Here is a 27,251-nt window from a genome sequence, read left to right on the forward strand (position 1 = left end):
GATTGGGAGTGGGGAGACACATTTGCATGGATGTAATAATTATGCTAATATTGTATTTGTTAAACTCCCACGATAGAAAATATCATTATATTATATTATATTTGATTTATAGAATTTTCTAGATATTTATTGGGGGGCTGCAGATTTCTTGGGGCCCTAAGCGGCCACTTACCTTCCCACATAGCAAAATATCTCTGGCCCAGGTCTGGTCCACACAATCAGGTTTTGCTTGGCCAGCATGCCGCAGTAAAATACGGTACATGACTTGGCCAAGTCTGGCTTCCAGACAAGAGCCAAACATGGACCATATCTGGGCCAAGTTTCAGCCAAGTTACTAACCCATAACTGAGCCTGAACTGGGCCATATATGTTGGTGTGTCACGATTGCAGTGAAATTGATAAACCCATGAAGCATTGCGCTTTAGGCTTGCCATGGGCGTGCTTTTTCTCGAAGCGACCTGATTGGTAGAATTTTTTTTTCTTTATATGAAAATAATTAAAAATGTATTTTAAATGTGGGTCAAGATAGGCCAAACTCACATGTCCCACATATCAGTTATTAACATCTGGCCCAAGTATTGTGTGCCACCTTAAAGACGGTGCCACCTCTGCCAAACCAGGGCCATGTTTGGCCCACATGCTTTATGCCAGAGCCGGATAAATGCCTGCTGTGCCAGATTTATGCCAAATCTGGGCCAGAATTCTTTGCTACCTGCGTTGTTTATTGGTTAAATCCGCCCCTGAGTGTGTGTATATAATTTACATCAAGAACTTGATTTGGTTTTGAGCTGGGATCCTTTCTGTGTGTCATTATCGTGATAGTTCTGGAAGTCTGCCCAAGTTTTAATTTGTCCATGTGGGCAATCAATGTATGCAGAAGAATGCAGGATTGGACCTGCGCCGCTCTTCCTGTGCATTCCTGCATTCGGGCCCTCTGTTTCTGGGTCAGAGCATAATGACCAGATTACATATGTGGCCTCCTGAATGTCAGACAAGCTAACAGTTGCTAAAGTACTAACAAACGGGGGGATGCAAAGGCATGTCTACTTCGCGAGAGAAATCACAAAATTGCAAGTAATTACATTATTTTGCCCTAAACCGATTAGGACGCAGAGCAATCCTATTGTGCGTGAGGTGCAGCTCTGGAACGGGGCAGCGGAGCGCAGGCCGGGGGGAGGGGAGGGACAGATGGGACAACACAGTACAACACATGGGACCTGCTCCCTCCTCCCTCTCCTCCTCTGCCTAATCTCACTGGGCGAGAACAGGCGAGCGCAGGGAGGGCAACTGGGCATCCACCCTCACATGCACACACACTCTCTCTCTCGTTTTCTCTCTTGGCACCAGTCGATGCCCCCGGCCAGCTCGTGTAGGATATGGGAAAACTCTTCGGATGTTCCCGCGAGAGCATCATGAGGGTGTTAAATTGGGGATCTGTGGAGCCGCACCTGCCGGAGAAACTAGCCGAGGAGCTGTTCATGTAAACCTGCTGGTCGTGGTAGATGGTTTTATGTATTTCAACTTTTTACTGAGGTTAGTTTAAATGACAAAGCGTCCTTGACAAATAAGAAGTGATGTCGACCGCTCAAGCTTTACACCACAGCGGCGTCTACAACTATTTCCTCAACATGGTGGCTTATCAGGTGAGAAAGATGGAGATGGAGATTATTCCGTGGGGATGAGTGATTATTGTTATGAGCACTTTAAGACAAAAAATTGTGTTAAATCTGGCTTTGTAGAATCTGTAGATGTCAAAGAGAGTTTGTGTGAATGTTGTTGAATGTAAGGAATCTGTTTCATATGCAACTTGATTCATTGTATTTACTACATTTTTTAAGGTAACGTTAACTGCACTGTAAAAAATCCTGGCTGCCTTAAATTTTTAAACTCAACCAAATTAACTTTATGAGTCCATTGAGCTTATATTATGTTGAACTGACTTAAAACAGCTTGCTTAACTTATAAAATTAAGTTAGAACATGATTAACTTAGTTTAACAATTTACAATGAATTAAAAACATATGCTGTCATGACTAATTGATCATATACTTTTTTACAGTGGGGTTGCAAACATTTTATATGGATTGAATTTAAACAAACAAAGTTGAGCTCTTCTAAATCTGTTGAAAATTCAGCCCATATAAATTGTTTGCAACCAGTTATCTTAAAAGTAGTCAATCAAATAATCATTTCTTGTTTTCAGTGTATCTGTTATAATAACATTTTCAGGTTAATACATTTTCAAACTTTTAGCTGTAGCTTTAGAAAACATCCGGATGTATGTTAAAAGTCATATTATTGGTTTGTCTTCAAGTTCTTCCAGTTGAATATTTAAAGTTTCAATGCAGAATGAGGTTATATTTCTCAATTTTCCCCAATGCCAGTCAGCCTACTGGGTTTCTGAGTGAAGTTGCCACTAAATATTATATTAACACCTATAATATTGAATATAGTTTATTATATGATTTTTAAAAAGTGTCAGGATTTAAGTGGAGAGCTATGTGGTAACCAGAAAAAAAGTCTGCTTCTGCTTAAATACTTAAATTAAGTGATGTTTACTGGCTGTCATGTGTTAGTCATGAATTTCTGTTTTATTGATTTAAAAATAACCGTGCATTTGTGCAATTTCATTTAAACAATTGAGTTTGATCAACATTTTCTGCATTGAGATGAAAAATCTTCAGTAAAAGAAAATGATTTGGTATTTTACTGCATCGTTGTTGAGTTGTTGTTTGGTTTATGAGAAGGCAAAACTCTTTACAACAGAAACACTAAGGCATCATGGAAAGTGCTTTCTGTCGAATGAAATTAAGAGGATGAATGACTCATTCAGTCATCATGAGCTTTAGGAGTCAGTGTGTTTTCATCCTCCTACATTGGCTGTAGGAATACTGTCACTGATATATTGAGAACAATTTTGTGGTATACAGTAATTACTGAGTTTCTCAGCTGTATTTTAAGAGCATAAAAACAATACAGTGATACACTGTCATTGGTCTGTTAGACACATATTTATGTCAAATTGACAAATGAATAAATGAACTTAATTGTAAAAAATATACTGAAAAGAATTTGTGTATAAAACTGTTCAGCCCCAAAAACTTAAATTACCGAAATAGTTTTATCTTGCAAAGATTTATTTATTTATTTATTTATTTATTTATTTATTTATTTATTTATTTATTTATTTATTTATTTATTTATTTATTTATTTATTTATTATTTATTTATTTATTTATTTATTTTAATTAATTAATTATTTATTTATTTGTTTGTTTGTTTTAGTTAAGAGGAAAACTATTTAATATCAAGAGCAGATTATTATTTTGCAATAATTAATTTATTCAAAGAATCACGTTGTCAGTTTTCATACTTACACTGTGAGTCATGGTAATTCAGGCTAAAAATATTGCACTGTCACAAGCTGCCACCATCACTTGAAAACCAATCTGCTCAGCATTCAACAATTAACATGGACTTTAACATGGGTTTGTAACAGCAAACTAATAACAGCAAGAAGTTCGCTGGCTCGAGCCCCGGCTAGGTCAGTTGGCATTTCTGTGTGGAGTTTGCATGTTCTCCCTGTGTTAGCGTGGGTTTCCTCCGGGTGCTTCGGTTTTCCCCACAAGTCCAAAAACATGTGGTATAGGTGAATTGGGTAAGCTCAATTGTCCGTAGTGTGTGTGTGTGTGTGAGTGTGAGAGAGAGAATGAGTGTGTATGGATGTTTCCCAGTGATGGGTTGCAGCTGGAATGGCATCCGCTGCATAAAACATATACTGGATAAGTCGGCGGTTCATTCCGTTGTGGCGACCTCAGATTAATAAAGGGACTGAGCCGAAAATAAAATGAATGAATGACTGTGACATTTTGGGTGAATTATCCTAAGGACTACAACAAATAGGTTAGACATCATTTTTGGAGAAATCTTTCAAATGATTCAAATAAACAAAATCAAATAAGCCTCTTATGCTTACAAAGACTGCATTGATTTGATAAACAATTCTGTAAAATCTCAAAAAATTAAAACAAAAATGATTACTGTGTAAATCTGAATACATTTTCAAATGCAATTTATTCCTGTAATAGCAGAGCTTTCCGCAAAGTTCTTCAGAAATTATTCTAATATGTTGAAAATATTTTTTCTTATTATATTATGTTATAATATTTATAGCACAATGTTGATGCATAGTAATTTTATGAAACTCATGTTACACTGCCATTCAAAAGCCTGGACGTTTTACACTAAATTTACGATGTTAGAAATGATTTCAAGTAAATGTTTTTTATTTATCACAGAATGAAAACTTTTAACATTTTCCACAAAATATTGGTCTTCAGAACCAATACAGATAACATAACTATTAATAAGCCGTGGTCAAAATAAAAACAACCGAATAAATAAAAATATAATAATATATAATATATAAATATAATAATAATAATAAAAATTTTATTATATGATTATATTCTCACATGGGTTTCCTCCGGGTGCTCCGGTTTCCGCCACAGTCCAAACAAATGCACTATAGGTGAATTGGGTAAGCTAAATTGGCCGTAGTGTGAGTGTGTCTGTGAAAGAGAGTATAGGTGCTAGTACTGGGTTACAGCTGGAAGGGCATCCGCTGCGTAAAACATATGCTGGAATAGTTGGTGGTTCACTGTGACAACCCCTGATAAATAAGGGACTAAGCCGAAGGAAAATGAGTGAATGAATGAATGAATGAATGATTATATTATATGTATCACCACATTTGCACACATTTAGTTTTACTCAGTTTTATATACTAGATTGTGCGATTTTTGGTCAAATTTAAATGAATAAAAAAACTTTTTTTTGCAAAACAAATAAGTACTTTACTCTCTTAATACTGAGTTACATTAAAGTCAGCATGAAATCAAATGTATTGGATTATATATTATATTAGTCTATTTTGCTAGCACACATTGTTAGTCCTAATTTTAAGAGTTAATCCATAAATTAATATGCTGTTTGCATTTGTAATTATTAATTTAAATGTATTTGCTATTAGAAAAATCTCTTCCACTCTGGAGTCGCAGTCCTTCTCCAATAATCCCAGTTTGACGGCTTGAGTGAAATATGTGTAGCTACACCTTTACAACCGTTAGTTTGCTGCAAGTGAAAGATGAAAGGAGGAGTGTGAAAATAAAACTCCGCCCCCGCTCTATGTTTTGTTTCAGTTGAAATGTGTTATTATAATGAAATAAAATCTGCAGCAACTTCTGGTTCACATAGACTTTATAATTAAAGTACTTTTTCTACTTTGACTCAACACTCAAAAAAATATTTTTGCTGCTTGTTCAAACTACTTATTTATAATGAGCTGAATCAACACAATTATTGAGATTTTTTTGGTATAACTTAATTGTTTTATGTTCAATCAACTTAAATTTGTAAAAACAAATGTTAACCAATTTGTGTTGGGACACTTGTGTGGAACCCTGCATTCTTAACAGTGAAATACAATTGAAAAAGGCATACGTAATAATTAATATATACAGTCTTGTGCAAAAATTTGGGCACCCCTCTTTGGCTGCATAGTAATGTGTTATTTTTTTTGTAAGAGAAGATCGCTGTAAAATGCCATTCGGTCTCTAGAGAAAGCTATATAATGTCAGAAAGAAATCCGTAGTGTAGCAGTATTGAGATGAAATTTAAATTAAATTGAAACTGAAAAATAGGCTATGCAAGTTTGGGCGCCCTCTCTTTTTGTGTGGATTTCAAAACCTGTAGTTACTTAATGCACACTGATTACTACACAAAATTGTTTTAAGTGACTCAGTGAACCTTACACAGGTGAACCTGAAAGTAGCAACATGGGAACCTCAAAAGAACTTCCTAATGACCTAAAAACTAGGGTAATTCACCAACATGAACTAGGAGAAGGATGCAAAAAGCTATCACAAAGGTTTAAAGGCTCTGTCTCCACAGTCAGAGATATAGTAAGAAAATAGAAGGCCACAGGATCAGTTCTTGTGCAGGAAAGATGTGGTAGGCCAAGAAAAATATCTGAAAGGCAAAGGCGAAGATTGGTTAGAATTGTCACAGACAAACCACAGATCACATCCAAAGAGCTCCAGGAACATCTTGCTGCTAATAATATCACTGTAAATTGTATCAAAATCCAGCAAACTCTTCACAAAGAACAGCTCAATGGAAGGTGATGCAGAGGAAGACTTTTCTGCATTCTGCCAACGAGAAAAGAACAAGCCTAAATCATTTTGGAAAAATATACTGTGGACAGATGCCACAACCATAGGCGCTTTGCATGGTGGAAAAAGAACAGCATTCAGGAGAAGAACCTGCTCCCTACTGTACAATATGGTGGGGCAATCACAGCTACTAGAAATCTTGTCAGAGGTCTCATGGATTCCACCCAGTATATCAGCAAATTCTGAAGAACAATGTTCAGAAATCAGTCAAGAGGCTGAAGTTACGCCAGGGTTGGATGTTACAGCAGGACAGTGACCCAAAGCACAGTTCCAGGTCTACCAAGGAATTCATGCTCAGACATGATACAGTGATCTAGAATGGCCATCCCAGTCCCCAGTCTTGAACTTCATCGAAAATCTATGGATTGATTTGAAAATGGCCGTTCATGCTTGGCACCAATCAAACCTGACTGAACTGGAGAAATTGTGCAAAGAAGAATGGCCCAAAATGCCTTCGGCAAGATTTCAGGCACTTATCCATAGCTATAAGAAGTGTCTACAGTACAGGCTGTTATTTCAGCAAAAGGTGGCTCTACAAAAGATGTCATTATTCTGTTGGGGTGCCCAAATTTTTGCACCCGTCTGTTTTTGTTATGACTTAAATTGCATTGCATCTGTTGATACTGTAAATACATTTTATGGCAGAACTGAAATGTTGCTCTTTCCCTACGGTATAAAATATATCCAAATTAATTTGCTGATTTGAAAGGCCAGCAGGCTATGGCTTGCAATTATGAAAATTATCAGGGGTGGACAAACTTTTGCAAAAGACTGTAATAATATAAATATTTGTAAAAAATAATAACTAATAATCAAAAATGAGCTAATTTAATAAAAAAATATTACAAACTAATTAAAAGTTGTATATTCGGGTATCTGTACTTTCCCCAGTAATAAGTGAGCCTCAAATGAGCATATCAGAATGATTTCTGTAGCATCATGTGACAATAAAGACTGACAATCACTAATAATTAAAGACATTTGAAAAGAGATGAAATAGAAAAACACTTTAAATTCTTGTAAAATGTCATGCTATTTTTAAACCATATTTTTATTAAATAAATGCAGCTTTAGTGAGGGTAAGAAATGTATTAATATTTATATTTTTAATTATTTCCTGAAATGTAAATTCTCAGCTTTTCCCTTAAAGTCACAATTGAAAAGGATAAAGTCAGTGTGCCACATTTATAAACGATATTTTTGTAGTAACACGTGCCGCTATCATTTCATATCAAGCATAACCTCATAAAAAATTAATCTGTGGAGTCAGTGGGAATCTGGGTTCTGGGTTTAGCCAAGGATAAAAGATGCTTGGACTTCATCCAGGCAACCAGCTTTGATCCATTTGAAAAATCCAGATGCTTTGATTAATCCCAAGCCCTGACTGACCTGCGTGTCTCTCTCCGTTAGATATGTTGCTGCTGCGGCCCGGCACCATGTTCCCTGTGCTGCTCCTTCTGTCCGCCCGTCAAATCGTCCACCAGCACGCGGATCATGTACACGTTATTCCACATCCTGGCCTGCACTGTCTCATGCCTCATGCTGTCCAAGACCGTGTCCGAGGCTGTGAGGGAGAATGTAAGTCTGCATTGCTAAAAAAAAAAACAATAAAAAGCAACAGCTCATTTCCAGAATGTTCAGAATGATAGCCACATTTCTAAATTTGTAGTAAATGTTCCCAGCTATTGAAGTACTGATATATTCAAGGACAACACATACAAATAATACACAAATACACTTCATTGAAAATGTACACATAGACATCACCTACAGTGCTCAGCAAAATTGAGTACACCCCATTTTGAAAATGAATATTTTTCTCCATTTCTCAGTGCATATAGGCAATGTATTCTGGTGCATTTAAACAAAACAGATTTATTAAACAGATATATTTCGTCACCTTAGAACTATAAGGTTCTATCTGACATTTTTATCAAAATTAAGTTATTGACATGTTTTTATTAATTGACAACTTATTTACATTATGGGATGTTTTTTTTTTATAAGTTATTTAAATTTTAAGACTTTTTATTTAAAAAAACAAATGTTACACACATACTGTTTGCTATGGAATGCAAAAACTTAGATGCTCAATATCTCAAAATCATTCAGAACGCAGATAGAACCTTATAATTTCAAGGTGACGATTTATTAAAATAATATTTTAGTCACCAAACATATTTAGAAATAATAAAAAATTAATACAATTAAATTCATGCAAATATTGAGGAAAAAAAATTGCAAACTACAAAACTTAAACAAAATTTTAAACATTTTATGTTTCTCTTGAATCGTCCATTTTTAAAAATTTAGCATTTAGTATTTTTCTATAACAAATACATTTGGGTGTACTACTTTTGAATCATTATCATGGTCCAAGTTATTTTGGTAGATAAGCTCCAGATTTGGCTTCAGTTGTGACTAATCTAATGTATATGCACAAATTTAATATTGTATAGCTTCCTTTAGAAAATATTAATTTAAATGAGAGATTTGTGAGGGGTAAATTCATATGCTCAGTACTGTAGATACTATATAACTGCAGATTAACTATGTTCATGTACAGTCTAATAACTTTAACTGTTAAAAGCTATTAGTTACTAGATAATTAGTTACAGTTATTAGTAATAAATAAAGTTATGCTAACTGATAACCTTAACTTTTCTGAGTTTGATTGTACTGCAATAACTTGCACCTTTTGTGAAGCTGCTTTAAAACAATAATTCTTGTGAAAAGCGCTTTGCAAATATGAAATATGCATTTTGAATTGAATAATATAAGCATCACTGATAAAAAAATAAAGAGAGATTTATGCAATAAATCATATGCACCAGACGACATGAACATGTTTGTAAAAAAAATGTATAATGTTAGATTGATTTGGATGATTGTGTATAGATAAATACAATAAAGAACAGGCTAGTAGCCAGGGGAGAGGTTTGGGTGTTTTGAGAGACCCACGCCTCACAGACAAAGGTGCAAAATTTGTCCTGTACATGAGCTTATTTGTCTGCTATGCCAGCATAAACAGTGAAAATAACCCATCGAAAAGGTTTTAAGACCAAGTAGAATCCGGTGTTGGCTGTCGCTTTGATGTGACTTCAGACAATCAGTTTTGGCCAATGCAAACAATTATTTATCAATTATTTTTTGCTTGTAATGTATATAATGTTCTTTAGCATTTAGGCCTTTTTAATGTTGAGGGGTTTGTCTTATGTTTTAATTGTTGTGTATGTGCTGTAGAACTTGTTATTTTAGTTAGTATTGATTATGTTCAGCACTTTGGGCAATATTGTGTTGTAAAAAATGTGCTATATAAACTAACTAATAAGCTAACTAACTAACTAACTAACTAACTAACTAACTAACTAACTAACTAACTAACTAACTAACTAACTAACTAACTAACTAACTAACTAACTAACTAACTAACTAACTGACTAGTATTTTTTATTAGTCCAGCATCCAGCTGTGCAAGAAAACATAAGAATCTGACATAAGCGAGGTCATCTTTCTGTCCTACTGACCTACTGTATTGTTGTTAAATATATAAAAATTTTTACAAGTAACTTTTATTCTTAATCTTAGACCTCATTGTTGAAACAAAAAATGACCAATAAAATGGTGTGAAGAACCAAAAGTGGCCCATATTAAAATTTATTTGAATACTAGTTTGGCTATTGTTGTTATCCATGAATTTTCAAACATACTTTTTTTACAAGAGAGGCTAGAAAAATTGTGAATCTCTACATTATTATTATTATTATTATTATTATTATTATTATTATTATTATTATTATTATTATTATTATTATTATTATTATTATTATTATTATTTTTATTATTATTATTATTGTTATTATTATTATTATTATTGTCATTATTATTATTATGTTTTTTTATTATTAAATGGGCTAAATTCTGTTGAATCCAAGTTGAATGTACTGGTCAGTTAATATTATTAACAGTTATATTATAATATTATTAACAAATGACAATAGACCACAGTTTTTAATTTAAAACTTTAACGAATTCCTTTTTTTCTAATGAAATATGATACAATAATTTTTATTTAATTTTTTTTTTTATTTTAAATAATTTCTTCATTCAAAATCTTTAGGAATTATTTTTGGTGCATCAAATAAATAGTGTGGTTATGATGACCATCTGACAAGCTAATCCAGCAAAAAATAGAGCCCGAATAGTAACATCATAACAGTGTAATGCAATAAGCATTCGTTTCTCAACATAAGGTGTAACATACAATGTAATGTACATTACCAATGAAAAAACAACAATAAACACAGCAATGTCAACTAAAATAAATAGATAAATGCATAACGTGTCACACAGGGAATTCAGTGAATGTCAATTTGAGCATGTAGCAGATTTTTACTGAGCATTTTTACAGTTTTGCCCCATTAAACCATGTCTAGTTTTTTTTATTCAGTGTGCACAAGCTACAGTCGGCCTAACCTACTTTTTTTCACCGCACTGCTGGTGCTGTAAACAGCCAAACTGCTCTTTATATTAAATCTCATCCAATCAATCTTGGCTAATCTGCTTGGCAGGACACACATGCTACACTTGCCATCAGTCTGTACCCTACAGAAACACACAATAAGAGCTCTTACTCTTCCTCAGGTGCCTTTCTTTAATGTGGTGTGTGATGAGGCTCACGGCGGGGGAGACTGTCAGATGCTGGTGGGCTACTCCGCCGTCTACAGGGTGTGTTTTGGCACAGCCTGTTTCTACTTGATGATGGCCATCTTCCTCATAGATGTAAAGTCCAGTCAGGATTTCCGAGCCCTAATACATAATGGGTCAGTGACTTTTTCTTTCTCTTTGTTTCACTAAACTCAAATAAAAGTGCAGCAAAGGAATACTGGATGTAATAGCTGATTTTAAGATAAAGACTGCATATAGTGGTTGCAGATTGCAGGACCATAAAACCAGCCATAAAGGTGAATTATTTGCACATTGATGTTTGGTTTGTCAGACAACATTTGTCTGAGATTCAACTATTTGAATATCTGGAAAATAAGAATGCAAAAAAAAAAATCTAAACATTGACAAAAAAACCTTTATGTTTCCAAATTAAGTTCTTAACAATGTATATTACTAAACAAAAGTAATTTCGTATTTTTACAATAGGGGTTTTACAAATTATCTTAATATGCTAAAGGTTTTTGGCATACAAAAGATACAGAAAAGGCAACATAGGCTTATTCTGAAAACGTAGCTCTATATACATTTCTGGAGATTGCAAATTACGTAGCTAGAAGTACGTATGGCTGCATTTCGTCTTTAAAATGCTACGAATGCTACAGGGTGGTATGACGCTGTTCCTTTTCGCGCTAACCAGCTGACTGTTGACCACTCAGTGCTTTTGAAAACACTGTCAGTTGGGTTTAGGGAAGTGGGTCGGCGGGTCAGTTGCTGCTTTTGAAAACACTATTGGTTGGGTTTAGGGAAGGACGAGGGTGGGTCAGTCGATAGGTCAGTCAGTCAATCATTCATTCAGTCAGTCCATAGGTCAGTCAGTCAATCATTCATTCAGTCAGTCGACAGCGGCCTCTGGTGGATTTACGTGAGAACAGCAGGCACGAATGGCACTTGCAAGAGAAATTTGAGATCTGAAAAAGTGTACACAGCGGTCTCTGGTGGATCCGCGTAAACAAAAACTGCAAAAATCACCTGCTGGGATGTATTTGGTGCTCTCCAGAAATGTCCATAAATGATGTGTACATGTTGCTTCTTTCACTCAAAAATACTTTTGCTGTTTGTACAAACTACTTAATTAAAATGAGCCGAATCAATACAATTCTTGGGTTTATTTTGAGGGGTTAACTTAATTGTTTTATGTTCAATCCACTTAAATTTGCCAAAACAAATAAGTTTTTAACTTAATGATTTTGTGCAGGGACAACATAGAGGAATAGTGTGGAACCCAGCATTTTTACAGTGTTCATTTAAAAGGTTGCAAATAAATAAACTTACAACAAAAACATGTAAAAAAAAAAAATCGCACAAACAAACATGTAAATAAACTAACACACGTATTCTGCTCATTCTCTCAAAGGTTCTGGTTTCTGAAGTTCATCACCATGCTTGGAATGATTGCTGCTGCCTTCTTTATTCCCACGGAATCCTTTTTGCATGGTGAGCTGATCAAACTAATTCTTACATTTCTGATAAATATACAGGATATTGAAGTTCTGGGAAGAGTTTACGGATAACGTTGTCTGTTTGTAGGCTACCAAAACTCTAAAGGTACATCTTAACTAAAGTCAACATTTCTTGGCGTGTTCTTCAAACTATAACTTGAAGAGTTTTTTTTAAAGACAATTCTTTAATATAGCCTAGTTAAACACTGGGTGTATAAACAACTTAAATATTTATGTTCATAGACTTAGATATATATAAAATAGTCAAGCTTATGGTACAATTTAGGAATGTCGCAGCTTTGAGAAGGTTTCGCAGCCCTGGATATACAGTCGTATGCAATAATAAAACTACCATTAAAATGTTTGGGGTCAGCAATATATCTTCATATGTTTGTTTTTTAATTTTGAAAGAATTTTTTATTCTAAAAAAGATTACAAGATTTTATAATAAATATTAAACTTTTATTCATCAAAGATACATGAAATTCATTCAAATTGACAGCAAAAACGTTTATGTAAGGATTATTTGATGATGGCCTGTTCAGTTATTTAAAAAATGAAGCACTCCTGAGATGGTGACGTGACCACAGTGGAATCCGGAGTAGTGTGCATTGTTTTCTATTAACACAACAGATCTGATTTATTTATTTATCTAGTAAAGGAGTCATTGATAGGTGACTAATGCAGTTATTAATGTAGTTGTTGAAAGAAAGAGATGCAAGCCTGTGTCAATGACGATTGTTTGTGTGTTTCTACTAAGAGCAAAACTAAGTGTAAGTAAAGTGCCACTACTATGTTTGAACCATTGACAGCAGTCTTGTGCAATTATTAACAATTATTAGAGAGAAAATATATACTTGTGTTTTCATAGTTTTTAGTCAGTTGTAGGTGAAGAAATGAGAAATAACACAACATGTCACTGAAGACTGGATTAATGTGACTGACTGCTGAAGTTGCCACCACAGGAATAAATTACATTGAAAATTATTCGTTATTTATATATATATATATATATATATATATATATATATATATATATATATATATATATATATATATATATATATATACAGAATTTGTGAAAAGTGTTTTAAATATTAACTTTAAAACAGCATTACATGAAGGCAAAGTCACTCTTGGTAACACTTTACAATAAGATTGTATAGGTTAATGTTAGTTAATGTATTTGCTAACATAAACAATAAACATTTACATTACATTTACATTTAGTCATTTAGCAGACGCTTTTATCCAAAGCGACTTACAAATGAGGACATGGAAGCAATTTACACAACTATAAGAGCAGCAGTGAACAAGTGCTATAGACAAAAACAATAAACAATATATTTAAAGTTTACAATTTTAATAAAAAAAATGTATAAAAATTTAAATTAAGTTGTTAGTTCATGTTAACTCACAGTACATTATCTAATGTTAACAAGCACGAATTTGCATTTTAATGATGCAATACCAATTAATGAGTCCATAATATTAATAATAATTAATATGATATCGATATGTCATAAATCTGTGCTGATATGAGACTGTGATTTGGAGTAGTCTTTATCTGTATGCTTATGAGCTTAAAGTGATTACGCTACAGTCTTGGCCCATGGCTACACTGAGTCTGATCAGTCTGAACTGCACTTCTTATTCAAATCTCCCAGGTGGTGCTATAGACAAACTGAACATTTTACATTAGCGCGGGAAACAGGCACACACAGTGGCCTCATTTATGAAACACAATAAATGAAGTCCATTAATCTCAGATGAATTCAGTTCTTGTTTTAATGTGTTTTCTCTTCTTTCCATCTAGCCTGGCATTATGTTGGGGTCGTGGGAGGCTTTTCCTTTATCCTCATTCAACTCATTCTCATCACTGCTTTCGCTCACACCTGGAATAAAAACTGGTGAGTGAAGGAACTATTTTACACCTATTAATCTGCATCACCTAATTAAAATTTAGTAAGTACCCCTGATGCTGGAGTTACATATTTATATACAATATATACTGTAAAAACATACGACTATACAATAAGAGCAAAACGTATCTAAGCTGTAATAGCATTCTTGATTTCATAGTTATGTCTGCACAAATATACTGTGAAAAGTTAAACTAAGCGGTTACTTTTTTGTTAATGTTGACTGGACCAATAAACATAAATTCAGCTAATATTACAATCTTTTTAAAGTTTGAGTCAAGTTTTGGAAAACCCAAATAAACTATTTTAGTAAATATTATAAGTGTAAATACAATATGTATAAATAAGTAAAGTAGTAGTTTTAAGATATATATATATATTTGTGGAACTAGTTAGTAATAATTAGTCAAAACTGCTTGACATTTTTATACTTTGACATATTATAGTATGTCTTACTATACGCTCACCGGCCACTTTATTAGGTACACCTTACTAGTACCAGGTTGGACCCCCTTTTGCCTTCATATCCCCCACACCATTACACCACCATTACCAGCCTGATCCGTTGATACAAGGCAGGATGGATCCATGCTTTTATGTTGTTGATGCCAAATTCTGACCCTACCATCCGAATGTGGCAGCAGAAATCGAGACTCATCAGACAAGGCAAAGTTTTTCATAAATCTGTTGTCCAATATTGAGGAGCCTGTGTGAATTGCAGCCTCAGATTCCTGTTCTTAGCTGACAGGAGGGGCACCCGGTGTGATCTTCTGCTGCTGTAGCCCATCCGCCTCAAGGTTGGATGTGTTGTGTGTTTAGAGATGCTCTTCTTCATACCTCGGTTGTAATGAGGGGTTATTTGATTTACTGTTGCCTTTCTATCAACTGGAACCAGTCTGGCCATTCTCCTCTGACCTCTGGCATCAACAAGGCATTTGTGCCCACAGAACAGGCGCTCACTGGATATTTTCTCTTTTTCGAATAATTTTCTGTAAACCCTAGAGATCGTTGTGCGTGAAAATCCTAGTAGATCAGCAGTTTCTGAAATACTCAGACAAGCCTATCTGGCACCAACAACCATACCACGTTCAGAGTCACTTAAATCCCCTTTCATCCCCATTCTGATGCTGCAGCAGATCGTCTTGAACATAAATATTAGTCCGGCTTAGATATTTTAGCTCTTCAGCATATTATTAATTGGCTTTTTTACACTGAACAGTAGGGTACACCATCCCCAGGCAAAACTGCACTTTAACTAGCTTATGCACTAGCCTATAAAACTGTAGTAGAAAGGCACCTATTACAGATTATGAAGAACCACATCTGGTTCATGTCTGAGTCACATCTCGCTCAGGAATGATAAAATATCAGCCTCCAGAGTTGTAGACTTTTAGATAATCTCTGTTCTCTACTCCCTTCCTGTTTTTTCACTCTGGTATCTCACTTACTCATACACACACGTGTACAAATGCGCATTCAATCTCATCTCCCTGTTTACCATTCGACATCTAGCTTATGTTTGTGGAATCTCAAACCATTTTGAAGCCGAATGCCATCTTTAAAAATTATACTGCTCTTTTTTAATACAATTAATTTCTGCTCGTTCTCTCATTGACAGGTTAACTGGTGCAGCTGAAAATAAGAGGTGGTACGTGGCAGTCATGTGTGCTACCCTCTTTTTCTACACCATTGCCACCATGGCCTTCACTTTCATGTACAAATACTACACTCACCCAGCGGGATGCCACCTCAATAAAGCCCTGCTCTGGACCAATCTGGCTCTCTGCACCATCATGTCTTTTATTGCCATCACTCCCTGTGTGCAGCAAAGTTAGTGCTCAGTTTGTTCATTCTCTTCTGTTCTCTCTTTCTCTCTCTCTCAAAAAACAAAACAAAACAAAACAAAAAAACAACATTTTTTAATTCATTTCATCAAATATAAATCACAAAGCTCCTCCTTAGTGTTGTGCTAGGACTAAAGTTCCTTTTGGCTTTGAGTCTTTGTCAGTGTCGGGATCTATTATCTCTTGATGCTTATATACTCATTTCAGTTGTGTTCAATCAGTCACAAATCTCATGTTAGTCACATTAGTTTGACATCTTAAAAATTAGAATGAAAGTGTTATACATCAGGAAGAAAGAAAATGTAAATAAATACAGTTAAAAAAAATAAATAAATTACAATCCAAATGAGTTACAATGCAACAGACAGACGCTTCATATTGTACAGCTAGTGAAATAAGAAGTACTATTATGTACTTTTAGGGCACTAACATTATGGGCTGCATTTTAACGATCTAGGCACAGTCTAAAGTGCATGTCACAAAAGCATTAAGGGCTTGTCTGAAGGACGGAAAAATACGGTTTGCGCCCCGACGCATGGTATAACAGGGTTGTGCTTGTTCTCTTAATGAGTTCTGGGTGTGTTTTGAGCATTACATGCATTAAAGCAATCAGAGTCTCATGTCCCATTCCATTTAAGAGTCAGTTGCGTCATGCCATGGTGCGTTTGCTATTTACATGGCAAACTTTGTAAGTGGAAAAACTGAACACTTCACTAGCGAGAAAAAAGTTAAACAGACCATCTGCAGATCGAGGATAAAGAACAAGCCTCCTCTATTTGGCCTCTTTACTTTCTCTTTACTTTAATTCTTTACTTTACTCCTTTACGTTCGTAAAGTAAGGAAAGATTGTTGTACGCACAGACTTGTTTCAAAACTATTTCTAAATTCAGTTCTAATTTCTAGCAAACGAATAAATGAACAATAATAATGAAGTGTGGTTAAAAAAACTGAGTTATATCCAAACACAAGTCTTATGCCCCATATGGTCCAAAAACCCCACAGATGGACAAATCTAAGCATGTTTTTATTAAAACAAATATAAGTATGCTTATAATAATAAATAATAATAATAACATTATACAAAAGCAAGTTGTCATGAATAAACTAAATAAGCCCCCCAAGGTGAAGAAGGCATGGAGGCAGTGGTTTTTATATTTATGTAGAAAATAATAATTTTCATAATATTTTTATCCTTTAATAGTTTTCATATGTAAAGATATTTGCATATTGCTGTACATCCTGTGGGTTTTAAGCAATGTGTAAGCGTTGTAAGGCGCACAACAAATGCTCTCTGCGCTGGACTTTAGACCTGCTTTCAGCTGGTCAGTTGCGCAGTCTATTTTAGTTCCTCAAAATAGCAGTGCATCAACAATGCACCTTAACACACCTCCTTTCTAGTCCAGCACACCCATGAGTCAAGTAGCACAAATGGATTTGCTATTTAAACAATGTGCCACAAAATGGAAAAATTAGGGTTGCATTGGTCAGAAAATAGCAACAAATAGCGGCAAGCAAGTCTTGCACCTTATTACGCCAGGTGTATGATAGAGCCCATAGACTTAAGCTACTAATAAGCTACTAATATTTACTTCAAGGTACCAATATGGAAATTTTTGGTACTTTTGAAAAGAAAGTGGACATTATGAATACAACTAGAAAAACATGATTTTATTTGATACATTTGTGGATTTATTCTTACTATATAAACAAATATTATAATAGTATTTATGTAAATCAAGTGCAAGTCAAGCTGAAGTTTGGTTTTACTGTGCCTCTCAGAGAAGCCCCGCTCAGGAATCCTGCAGGCCTCCATCATCTGCTGCTATGTGATGTATTTGACCTTCTCTGCTCTGTCCAGCCGTCCACCAGAGAAAGGTAAGCAAGAAAGACTGCCTGACACATCCAAAACAGTTTTAGCTGTTAAGACATGATATTACTGGCAAAACCCTTTCTTTATGCACTGGGCAGTTTTATTATTTTGTATTATGTTTCACATGACCTGAGCCAGAACAGTAGCACTGTCACATAAAATAAAAATCTTTAATCAGAAGTTGTTTGAGAGAGGTTTGTTTATATATGTTGTGCCATGTTCATACAAATATTTTATTCCTCAAGCTGGTAAAAATTAGTTGGCTGTAGAAAATGATTCCTGACATTGATGGAGTGATATGTATATTCAACATCATATCTGTAAATACTTTTGTTCCAAGGTATCAACAGAATAAAACAAGGATTTTGATTTCCGTTCTTAAAATTTATGCTTAAATAAATGTCTGAATGACCTAATATTATTTACTCTATTTTACTTCACCAGTGTTGTCTTGTTGTTTGAAGTAATGTAGAGTATATTGAAAGAACATGTCCTGGCTTATTGGTGTTTGTGTAGAATATTGAATATTATGCGCACACAGGTAACTATTAACTAATAAATAAAAGCATAGCATACATTTAATTATGAAATGATATTTTGGGGAAGTTGTTTGGACTTTTCATGGTTGCAGAAACCCCTTTCAGGTCAGCAGGTCATCAACCTAATGGAAAACAAATGCTTGAATTAAAAGACCTGCTGTAAACAGTCAGGTTCTGGAAAATAAAATGACAATAATGTGACAGCCAGTCACATTAATGATGAAGAGAGATCGGTGGCCTCTTTATAAATGACTAAAATCCTTTTACAGAGCAATGTAGACAATGTAGAAATCTGTTGTTTCAATGTTCAAGCACAGCTTCCGTGCACTGAATTGATTTCTACCTCGGCAACGTTAATCAAACTGACTAATCAAAGAGCCATTAACAAAAAGTCATCAGTGGAGCCCGCAAAACTCTTCCTGCTTCGTCATCTTATACCACATCACTTCATCTAATAGTGGTGCATTTCAGAGGGAATCTGAGCATGAAGCAAAGGTGAGGAATGTTTTTTGCTCAACATACGGCAGAGATGAATGAGATTTCCAGAAAGAAAAGGTTTAGATACTGAGGTCAGAGAAAAGCTCTCAAGCATGTAACACAGATGTAGTTGAGCATGTTCACGTGGGTATTTTAAATACAGATGGTAAACGGCTGGGAGTTTTTTTTGGGAGTTTTCTTTGGTGAAAACTGGGAGCAATTTTACAAAATAATTCCTGCAAGCTCATGCAAGCAGGAGTGAAATCATTTTCTAAATAAATTGAATGGCTGTATCCAAAATGTCCCATACATCCTCATTCACGATTGCCTACATTTGTCCACTAATTTAGTCTACTCAAAGGAGTGAATAAAACCAGTGAGTGAATTCAAGCACTGAGTCCACTGGAAGGGATGCTGATCAATTGGATGTTGATAAATCCTTCTGACAGATTCGATTTTCAACTTCTTGGTGGGAACCTGTGATACGTATTTAACACTTTGCAAGCTCATTCATTCAATTTTTTTTCGTTTTTTCGGCTTAGTCTCTTTATTAATCTGGTGTTACCACAGCGGAATGAACCGCCAACTTATCCAGCATTTGTTTTACGCAGCGGATGCCCTTCCAGCTGCAGCCCATCACTGGGAAACATCCAAACACACATACACTACAGCCAATTTAGCTTATTCAATTCACCTATAGCACATGTCTTTGGAAAGTGGGGGAAACTGGAGCACCCAGATGAAACCCACTCAATCACGGGGAGAACATGCAAACTCCACACAGACCTTTTTGCTATGAGGCGATTGTGCTACCCACTGCACCCCCGTGGTGCCACTTTGCAAGCTGTCTATTAGTAATGAAACAAAAGCTTTAGATTCCTGTCTGGTACACTCAAAAAAAAAATGATGTTTGCTACTGTTTAAAATGAGCTGAAACGACACAACAAATTCTTGAGGTTTTTTTTCTATAACTTAATTTTTTAAAGTTTAATCCTCCTAAATTTGTATAAATTGTTAAGTTAACTTAATTCCTTTAATTAAAAGCACCTCTGAAATCTGATCAGGCTCCTCATTTTACCGATCCCTCTCCTCAACCGCCCTCCTCCCCCGTCTGCTGTTCACTTTCACTTTCTTCCACAACTCCCACGAACTCTCTTCACTTTCGTCCGCAACAACCCCCCGCTCTTCACGTCACGCAACACTCCTCTGCCATCCAACAATAACTCCCCCCCCCCCCTCTCTCTCTCCCTAATTTTTTCTCACGACACCTCTCCATCCTCGGGTAACATGCCGGATCCATTACCCTGATCTTATCCGGGACCTCGCAATTTACGAAATAGCCACTGATTATACCCAACCCAATCAATAGTGTGGAACCCAGCGTGTTTTACAGTGCATACAAATGTTCAGTTAACAATTAAATAATAATTGATTTAGAAACCCACACCGATAGGATTATGCTGTGGCCATCTTGTGGTCAAATGTGGAAATGTATTTGTCGCATAAACTCTCACAGTGAATTGTGGGAATTCACTTATCGTATACATCAATTGTTGTGATGCGTTGTGGGATTGATTGAGTACACTGCTGGACCCAAATTATCTCATTGGTTTATTCTGTTAAAGGCGTCATGAACTACTAATGATGTCCACTAATAATGTTATCAGGATTTTTAGTAATTTGACACTTTTGGTGCTGTTTTTGATCCTTCATTCGATTCCTCTTTGAATTGGCGCGGTGGACTGTAGACTCAGAAGTAAATGCCCATTGCTGGGATTGGCTAACAGTTTTGCATATTAACAGAGCTGAACAGGCAGTGAAGTAGAAATAGGCATTGATCTTCTGCTGAAAATTGGGGCGGGGCTAATCCACCCTAATACATCATAGAGTAAAACATTCCATTTCATGTTATTTTGTCAGATTACCTTCAATGGAAGATGTTTTGAGCTTCAAAACTTACAGGATGTTTTTATAGTACTGTGAGCTCTTTTATGTCAAAAGATCACGGAAACCTTGGTTTCTCAGTTCATGACCCTTTAATATCTTGTACCATTTTATTAAAGTTTGCTTAAAGATTTTTGACTCATGCTCTAAATTAATGCATTGAGTAAAATATATATTTTAAATAACTAATCAAGTAAAATCAAGTTACACACACACAAAAGTAATTACTTTGAATGTGTCTATGTGAGATACAGTGAAATAATAAGACTAATGGTTTTACTGTTATAATTGACTCCAAACACTGTTACAGTCTCCACCACCAAGAAGGCAATTGTAACACTCTGACTTAATTTTAACTTAATATTATAGTCTTGTCCTTTTAATTGAAAATATATACAGTATAGATAGTATTAATAATTAATTCACCTATTTTTGTATAAAAAGGTGTGTGTATTTTAAGTAATATAGGATAAAAAACATAACCATTGTTTCTGATTTCTCCTACATTTTACTTTTCCTTTTTTAAATACTTAAAGTGACCTTTCAGCCAAAAATGGAAATTCTGTCAAGATTTACTCAACCTTCACTTGTCACAAGTCTGGGTTTCTTTCTTCTGTAGAACACAAAGGAAGATATTTAAAAGTGGTTACTGGTTTTCACCATTCTTCAAAATATCTTCATTTGTGTTCTACAGAAGAAAGAAACTTATAAAGGTTTGCGACCACTAAAAGCTAGTGTTTTCATTTTTTTAGTGAACTATCCATTTAAGAACATTAAAAAATGAGGTATTTTGGTAAAACATTATTTTGATGGTTCATTTGAGTATTAGTAGACGGTCTGCTTAATATTTGTTGATACTGCTCCTTCAACAGACATTTAACTATTAGAAACTTTGCAAGTACATGTCAACTTACACTAACCATAACTCTAACTCCAACCCTAACCCCAACCTAACAGTCTACTTATAATCAACGGAAAATTAGTTGGCATGTAGATGCAGTGTAACTTATATTCAACAACCTGACCATCAATATAAAGTGTGACCAATATTTTTACTATAGTAATATTTTATTACAATATCTGTACTTTTACTCCAGTACACAATTTGTGCACTTCATCCACCACTCCACTGAGTAAAAGCATTGCGAAATTAATTCTTACATTTGCCAGATTTTGATTTAGGATTATTTGCTTAATGCCAGTGAAGAGCTTTTGACCTGAAATAGCACATATGTGATGTGATTAATACTTTCTGGAAACACAGTGTTCACTTTTTTTCCATTTTTGTGAAAGCTCTGTGTGTGTGTGTGTTTGTTGTGTCCCGTCTTGTTCAGCGGTTTTATAGCCTGTGTCTGCTGCATGACTTCATAAAAGACTGAAGTGCACCCTGGGGCATGCTGGGAGTTTAATCCCATCTCAGAGGAATTCTCTCAGGCACACGACACAATGTCCACAGCCCTCAAAAGCATCTCTAAAGCTAGCAGAAAAGGGTTCAGGAATTCCTAAATGAGTTGTTTTCAAACAGTAGCAGGAATATGTAAGGTATAATTGTGAAACGGCAAATGAAGAGGTTGTTGAAAACATAATCCAGATATAAATGTGTGATCTTTCTTTCTTTCTTTTGTGTGTGTGTGTTGTTTTAGTGGAGTATCAGGGCGTCAACATAACCATTTGTTACCCCAAAGTCAGCAGGGATGAGATTCAGAACGAAGGCAATGCTGTGGCCATTATGGGGGCTGCAATCATGTACTGCTGTGTTCTTTTTGCATGGTGAGCAAAAAAATAATAATAATAACGAAAGAATTGTTAATAACAGGAATATTAATAAAAAGGCTAACAGCTGATTTTCCCTCTCAGCAATGAGGCTTCATACTTAGCTGAGGTATTTGGACCTTTCTGGATGATAAAGGTTTACCGTTATGAGTTCCAGGTATGTGACTTTCAGAGCTGCTCTAAATCTTTGTAGTGATTGAGGCCTCTAACAAGGAAAGGTTTTACCAAAAATGAAAATTCTGTCATCCTTCTCTTGCTTTCATGTAATTTCAAACCTGTTTTTATTAGTTATGTATGGGTTTTTAGTTATGTAAAGGTTTAAAATAGCTCTTACATCCAGTGTTGTGTTTATGATTTGTTATATAGATAGAGACAGTGTTACATATTTATGATTATGTTTATTTATTTAGTACCGTGGTCCTGCAAGACACAACATTTCACTCTACTTTATGTCCACACATGTAGCAGAATGACATTAAAGATCAACTTGACTTTTATGATTTCTTTCTTGTGTAGAACATGAAAGAAGTTGCTTTGGAAAATTTTTGCAACCAAACAAATTTGGTTCACTTTGCTATGAATTTTATTTTCGTCCATATGACAGAAGTTAAAGGACCACTCCAATTTTTTGGAAATAGGCCAATCTTACAAGTCACCCGAAGTTAAAAAGTTTTACCATATTTGAATCCATTCAGCCGATCTCCATGTCTGGCGGAAGCACTTTTAGCTTAGCTTAGCATAAATCATTGAATTGGATTAGACCATTAGCATCTCGCTCAAAAATGTCAAATAATTTTTCTCTTCAAACTTTGACTCTAGTGTAGTGACATTGCAAAAATGACTGAAAAGGAAAAGTTGCTATTTTCTGCATGAACGTTCAGATTTCTGCTATTTTATTAAACAGCTCTGCATAATATCATTATCAGCCTGCAGCATCAATGAGCAAAGTTCCTTGATTATTAAGCTAGAATGAATGTATAGATTCTAGCCGACTTAGCAAAATAAAACAAAAATAATTTTTTTGTGCAACAACAAAAATATTTTTTTAATGCAACAACATACGAGTGCACTGCACCAAGAGTGCAACTCTTTTTTTAATTTTTTGAGTGAGATGCTAACGGTCTAATCCGATTTAATGATCTATGCTAAGCTAAGCTAAAAGTGCTCCCGCAAAACCTAGAGATCGACTGAATAGACTCAAAAATAGTAAAACTCAACTGTTTAACTCTTGGGGACTTATTTCCAAAAAAAAAAATTCTCAAATCTTCTGTTATGTTCCACAGAATAAACTTGTACAGATTTGGAATGATGTGAAGGTGACCAATAATGGCAGACTGCTCATTTTTGGGTGTACTTTATTACATATTTAACTATATTGTTGTCTATGAATAAATGTCTCTCGCCCTGTGTCCTAAACAGAAAGCTTCCTGTTGCTTCTGTTGCCCAGAGGCTGAGGATGGTAAGAATATAACAAGTTGCAATATTCACAAACATATTAATGTCAATAAATACAATACAGTTTAAGACTAAATGTATTCACTTCTCTGTTTCTGTCCTGTCAGAGGAAGAGTTTGTCATTGACGAAAACAAAGGCTGTCAGAAAGTGGTCCACAACGAGACTCAGCGCGTGGCCTACAGCTACTTCTTCTTCCATTTTGTTTTCTTTCTGGCCTCCCTGTACGTGATGATGACCCTCACTAACTGGTTTAGGTCAGTTGTGAAAGAGCCTGAGCTGTTCTGCAGTTTAGAGTAGAAAACATTATAATGACAAACATATTTAAGTTGTCATGCTTTACCTATTTACTGTGGACTTTACTAATTTGTAGATGCACATACATACAGGGACAGACACACTACCATCAAACTACCATCCATCCATCCACCCACCCACCCATGTGTCTGTTCGTCCGTCCGTCCATCCATCTATCTATCTATTCATCCATTAGCACACCCATCCATCCATCCATCCATCCATCCATCCATCCATCCATCCATCCATCCATCTATCTATCTATCTATCTATCTATCTATCTATCTATCTATCTATCTATCTATCTATCTATCTATCTATCTATCTATCTATCTATCTATCCATCCATCCATCCATCCATCCATCCATCCATCCATCCATCCATCCATCCATCCATCCATCCGCCCATCCATCCATCCATCCATCCATCCATCCATCCATCCATCCATCTATCTATCTATCTATCTATCTATCTATCTATCTATCTATCTATCTATCTATCTATCTATCTATCTATCTATCTATCTATCTATCTATCTATCTACCTATCTACCTATCTATCTATCTATCTATCTATCTATCTATCTATCTATCTATCCATCCATCCATGCATCCATCCATCCACCCACCCATGTGTCCATTCGTCCGTCCGTCCGTCCATCCATCTATCTATCGATTCTTTCATTAGCACACCCATCCATCCATCCATCCATCCGCCCATCCATCCATCCATCCATCCATCCATCCATCCATCCATCTATCTATCTATCTATCTATCTATCTATCTATCTATCTATCTATCTATCTATCTATCTATCTATCTATCTATCTATCTATATATCCATCTATCCATGCATCCATCCATCCACCCACCCATGTGTCCATTCGTCCGTCCGTCCATCCATCTATCTATCGATTCTTTCATTAGCACACCCATCCATCCATCCATCCATCCATCCATCCATCCATCCATCCATCCATCCATCCATCCATCTATCTATCTATCTATCTATCTATCTATCTATCCGCCCACCCACCCATCTGTCCGTTCGTTCATCCATCCATCCATCTATCTATTCATCCATTAGCACACCCACCCATCCATCCATCCATCCATCCATCTCTCTCTCTCTCTCTCTCTAGATGTGATGTGATAGTGAATTCTGCTAATGCCTCTCTGTCTCCCTCAGTTATGAGACTGCAGTGCTGGAGACCACCTTCACCCACGGGAGCTACTCTACATTCTGGGTGAAGCTGTCGTCCTGCTGGGCATGTGTGGTTCTGTATCTGTGGCTCCTCTTGGGCCCCCTGTGCCAGTGCCAGTCTGACCCCAAACGCCCTCGCCGTGCCCGCATCAAGAGACGCATCGCCGCGCACCGCCACGTCAGCGTCAGCGTGTGAAAACAGCGCTCTGAACAGACTGATCAGCAGTGTCAAAGACAGATGCATGTGCTGGTTACTGGAGATTTCCAGCGCAGATAAAATGGGTCACGTTGGACTCATTAAACGAACATCCTGATAATCCTGTTAGGATTAAAATCACCAGCACTATGAATGCAATTCAACATGGGAACTGAAAATGTTCATCATGTTTAAGATTATCCGAGCACAGCCTTTGGGGAAGTGCTCAAATTGCCAAAAGGAATATAATATTAACTTTTTTTGGACAAGCTGGATGTCTGTATATTTAGTGTTTTTTTTTAATTTAGGGAACGAAAATGTATTGTCTTCTTGTAGACAAATGGACACAAATAGCTTTTTTCCAATTGAATTAACCTTTCTGTTACATGTATACATTTTGCCAGCTTTACTTCAGTGATCTGTGGCTTGTATTTATGCTCTGAGGACTTGCCCCGCCCACTCTCTCAGCCAATCAGAGCCCACAGGGAGAAAAGGCTGTTATCTGCAATATAAAGACTTTAATAGCTCAGCCTGTTCAGCTCTAATTGCATGTTTGTGTTAGAACGTTTCATGTCACTGTCATAAAAGATAAGTTATTTTTGTAAATATATTTTTAACAAAACACATTCTAGAGTTTATGTGTGTTTTGTAGAAAGGCTGGACTGTAATTTAGCAACCACATCAGGGTAATAGGATAACCTTAGTTAGTCTAATGATTAAAGGGAACAATATGGCTGCCAAATTTAGAGGAAAACAACTGTTCGCCAGCAAAAGCACTGCACCATGTGTGATATGTATACGCTGATCATCTGGGATGTGAAAAAGAGGTGTATGTGACTCAAAAACACTCATGTTCATTTCATTTAGGGACTTTATAACATTAATAAAAGCAAATATGTTTATGTTAAACCACTTAAAATTATAATGCAATGCACAGCTATGGATCAACTTAAGAGAACACTTAATTTTATGTGGATTAAATTGATTTATTAAGTATGGGTTTGAGGAATATGTTCATATTTCTTTTATTCTATAATGGTCTGATAACTTTCCAATTTCAAATCAAAAATATAGTCATTGCAGCATTTTTCAGAAGATGACAACTGGAACAACAAAGGTTTTCATTTGATGTCCATATTTTATGTGGCGACATGGTGGCTCAGTGGTTAGCACTGTCGCCTTCCAGCAAAAAGGTGGCTGGTTCGAGCCCTGGCTGGGTCAGTTGGCATTTTTGTGTGGAGTTTGCATGTTCTATCTGTGTTGGCGTGTGTTTCCTCCGGTTGCTTCAGTTTCCCCCACAGTACAAACACATGTGCTTTAGGTGAATTGAA

At 35.6% G+C, this 27,251-nt stretch overlaps 1 protein-coding gene across 1 annotated transcript; it reads left to right on the top strand.

Annotated features, from left to right (window-relative positions):
* The first annotated feature begins 1,574 nt into the window (after positions 1–1,574).
* Positions 1,575–26,691, top strand: serinc4 (serine incorporator 4). Its single transcript, XM_056462923.1, has 12 exons — positions 1,575–1,643; positions 7,644–7,811; positions 10,878–11,056; positions 12,316–12,395; positions 14,217–14,310; positions 15,941–16,152; positions 17,946–18,041; positions 22,640–22,766; positions 22,854–22,926; positions 24,189–24,228; positions 24,332–24,479; positions 25,710–26,691. The coding sequence occupies exons 1-12, from the start codon at positions 1,575–1,577 to the stop codon at positions 25,918–25,920; spliced, it is 1,497 nt and encodes a 498-aa protein (XP_056318898.1). The 3' UTR covers positions 25,921–26,691.
* The last annotated feature ends 560 nt before the right edge of the window (positions 26,692–27,251 follow it).

Source organism: Danio aesculapii, chromosome 7, assembly GCF_903798145.1.
Source record: "Danio aesculapii chromosome 7, fDanAes4.1, whole genome shotgun sequence".
NCBI lineage: Eukaryota > Metazoa > Chordata > Actinopteri > Cypriniformes > Danionidae > Danio > Danio aesculapii.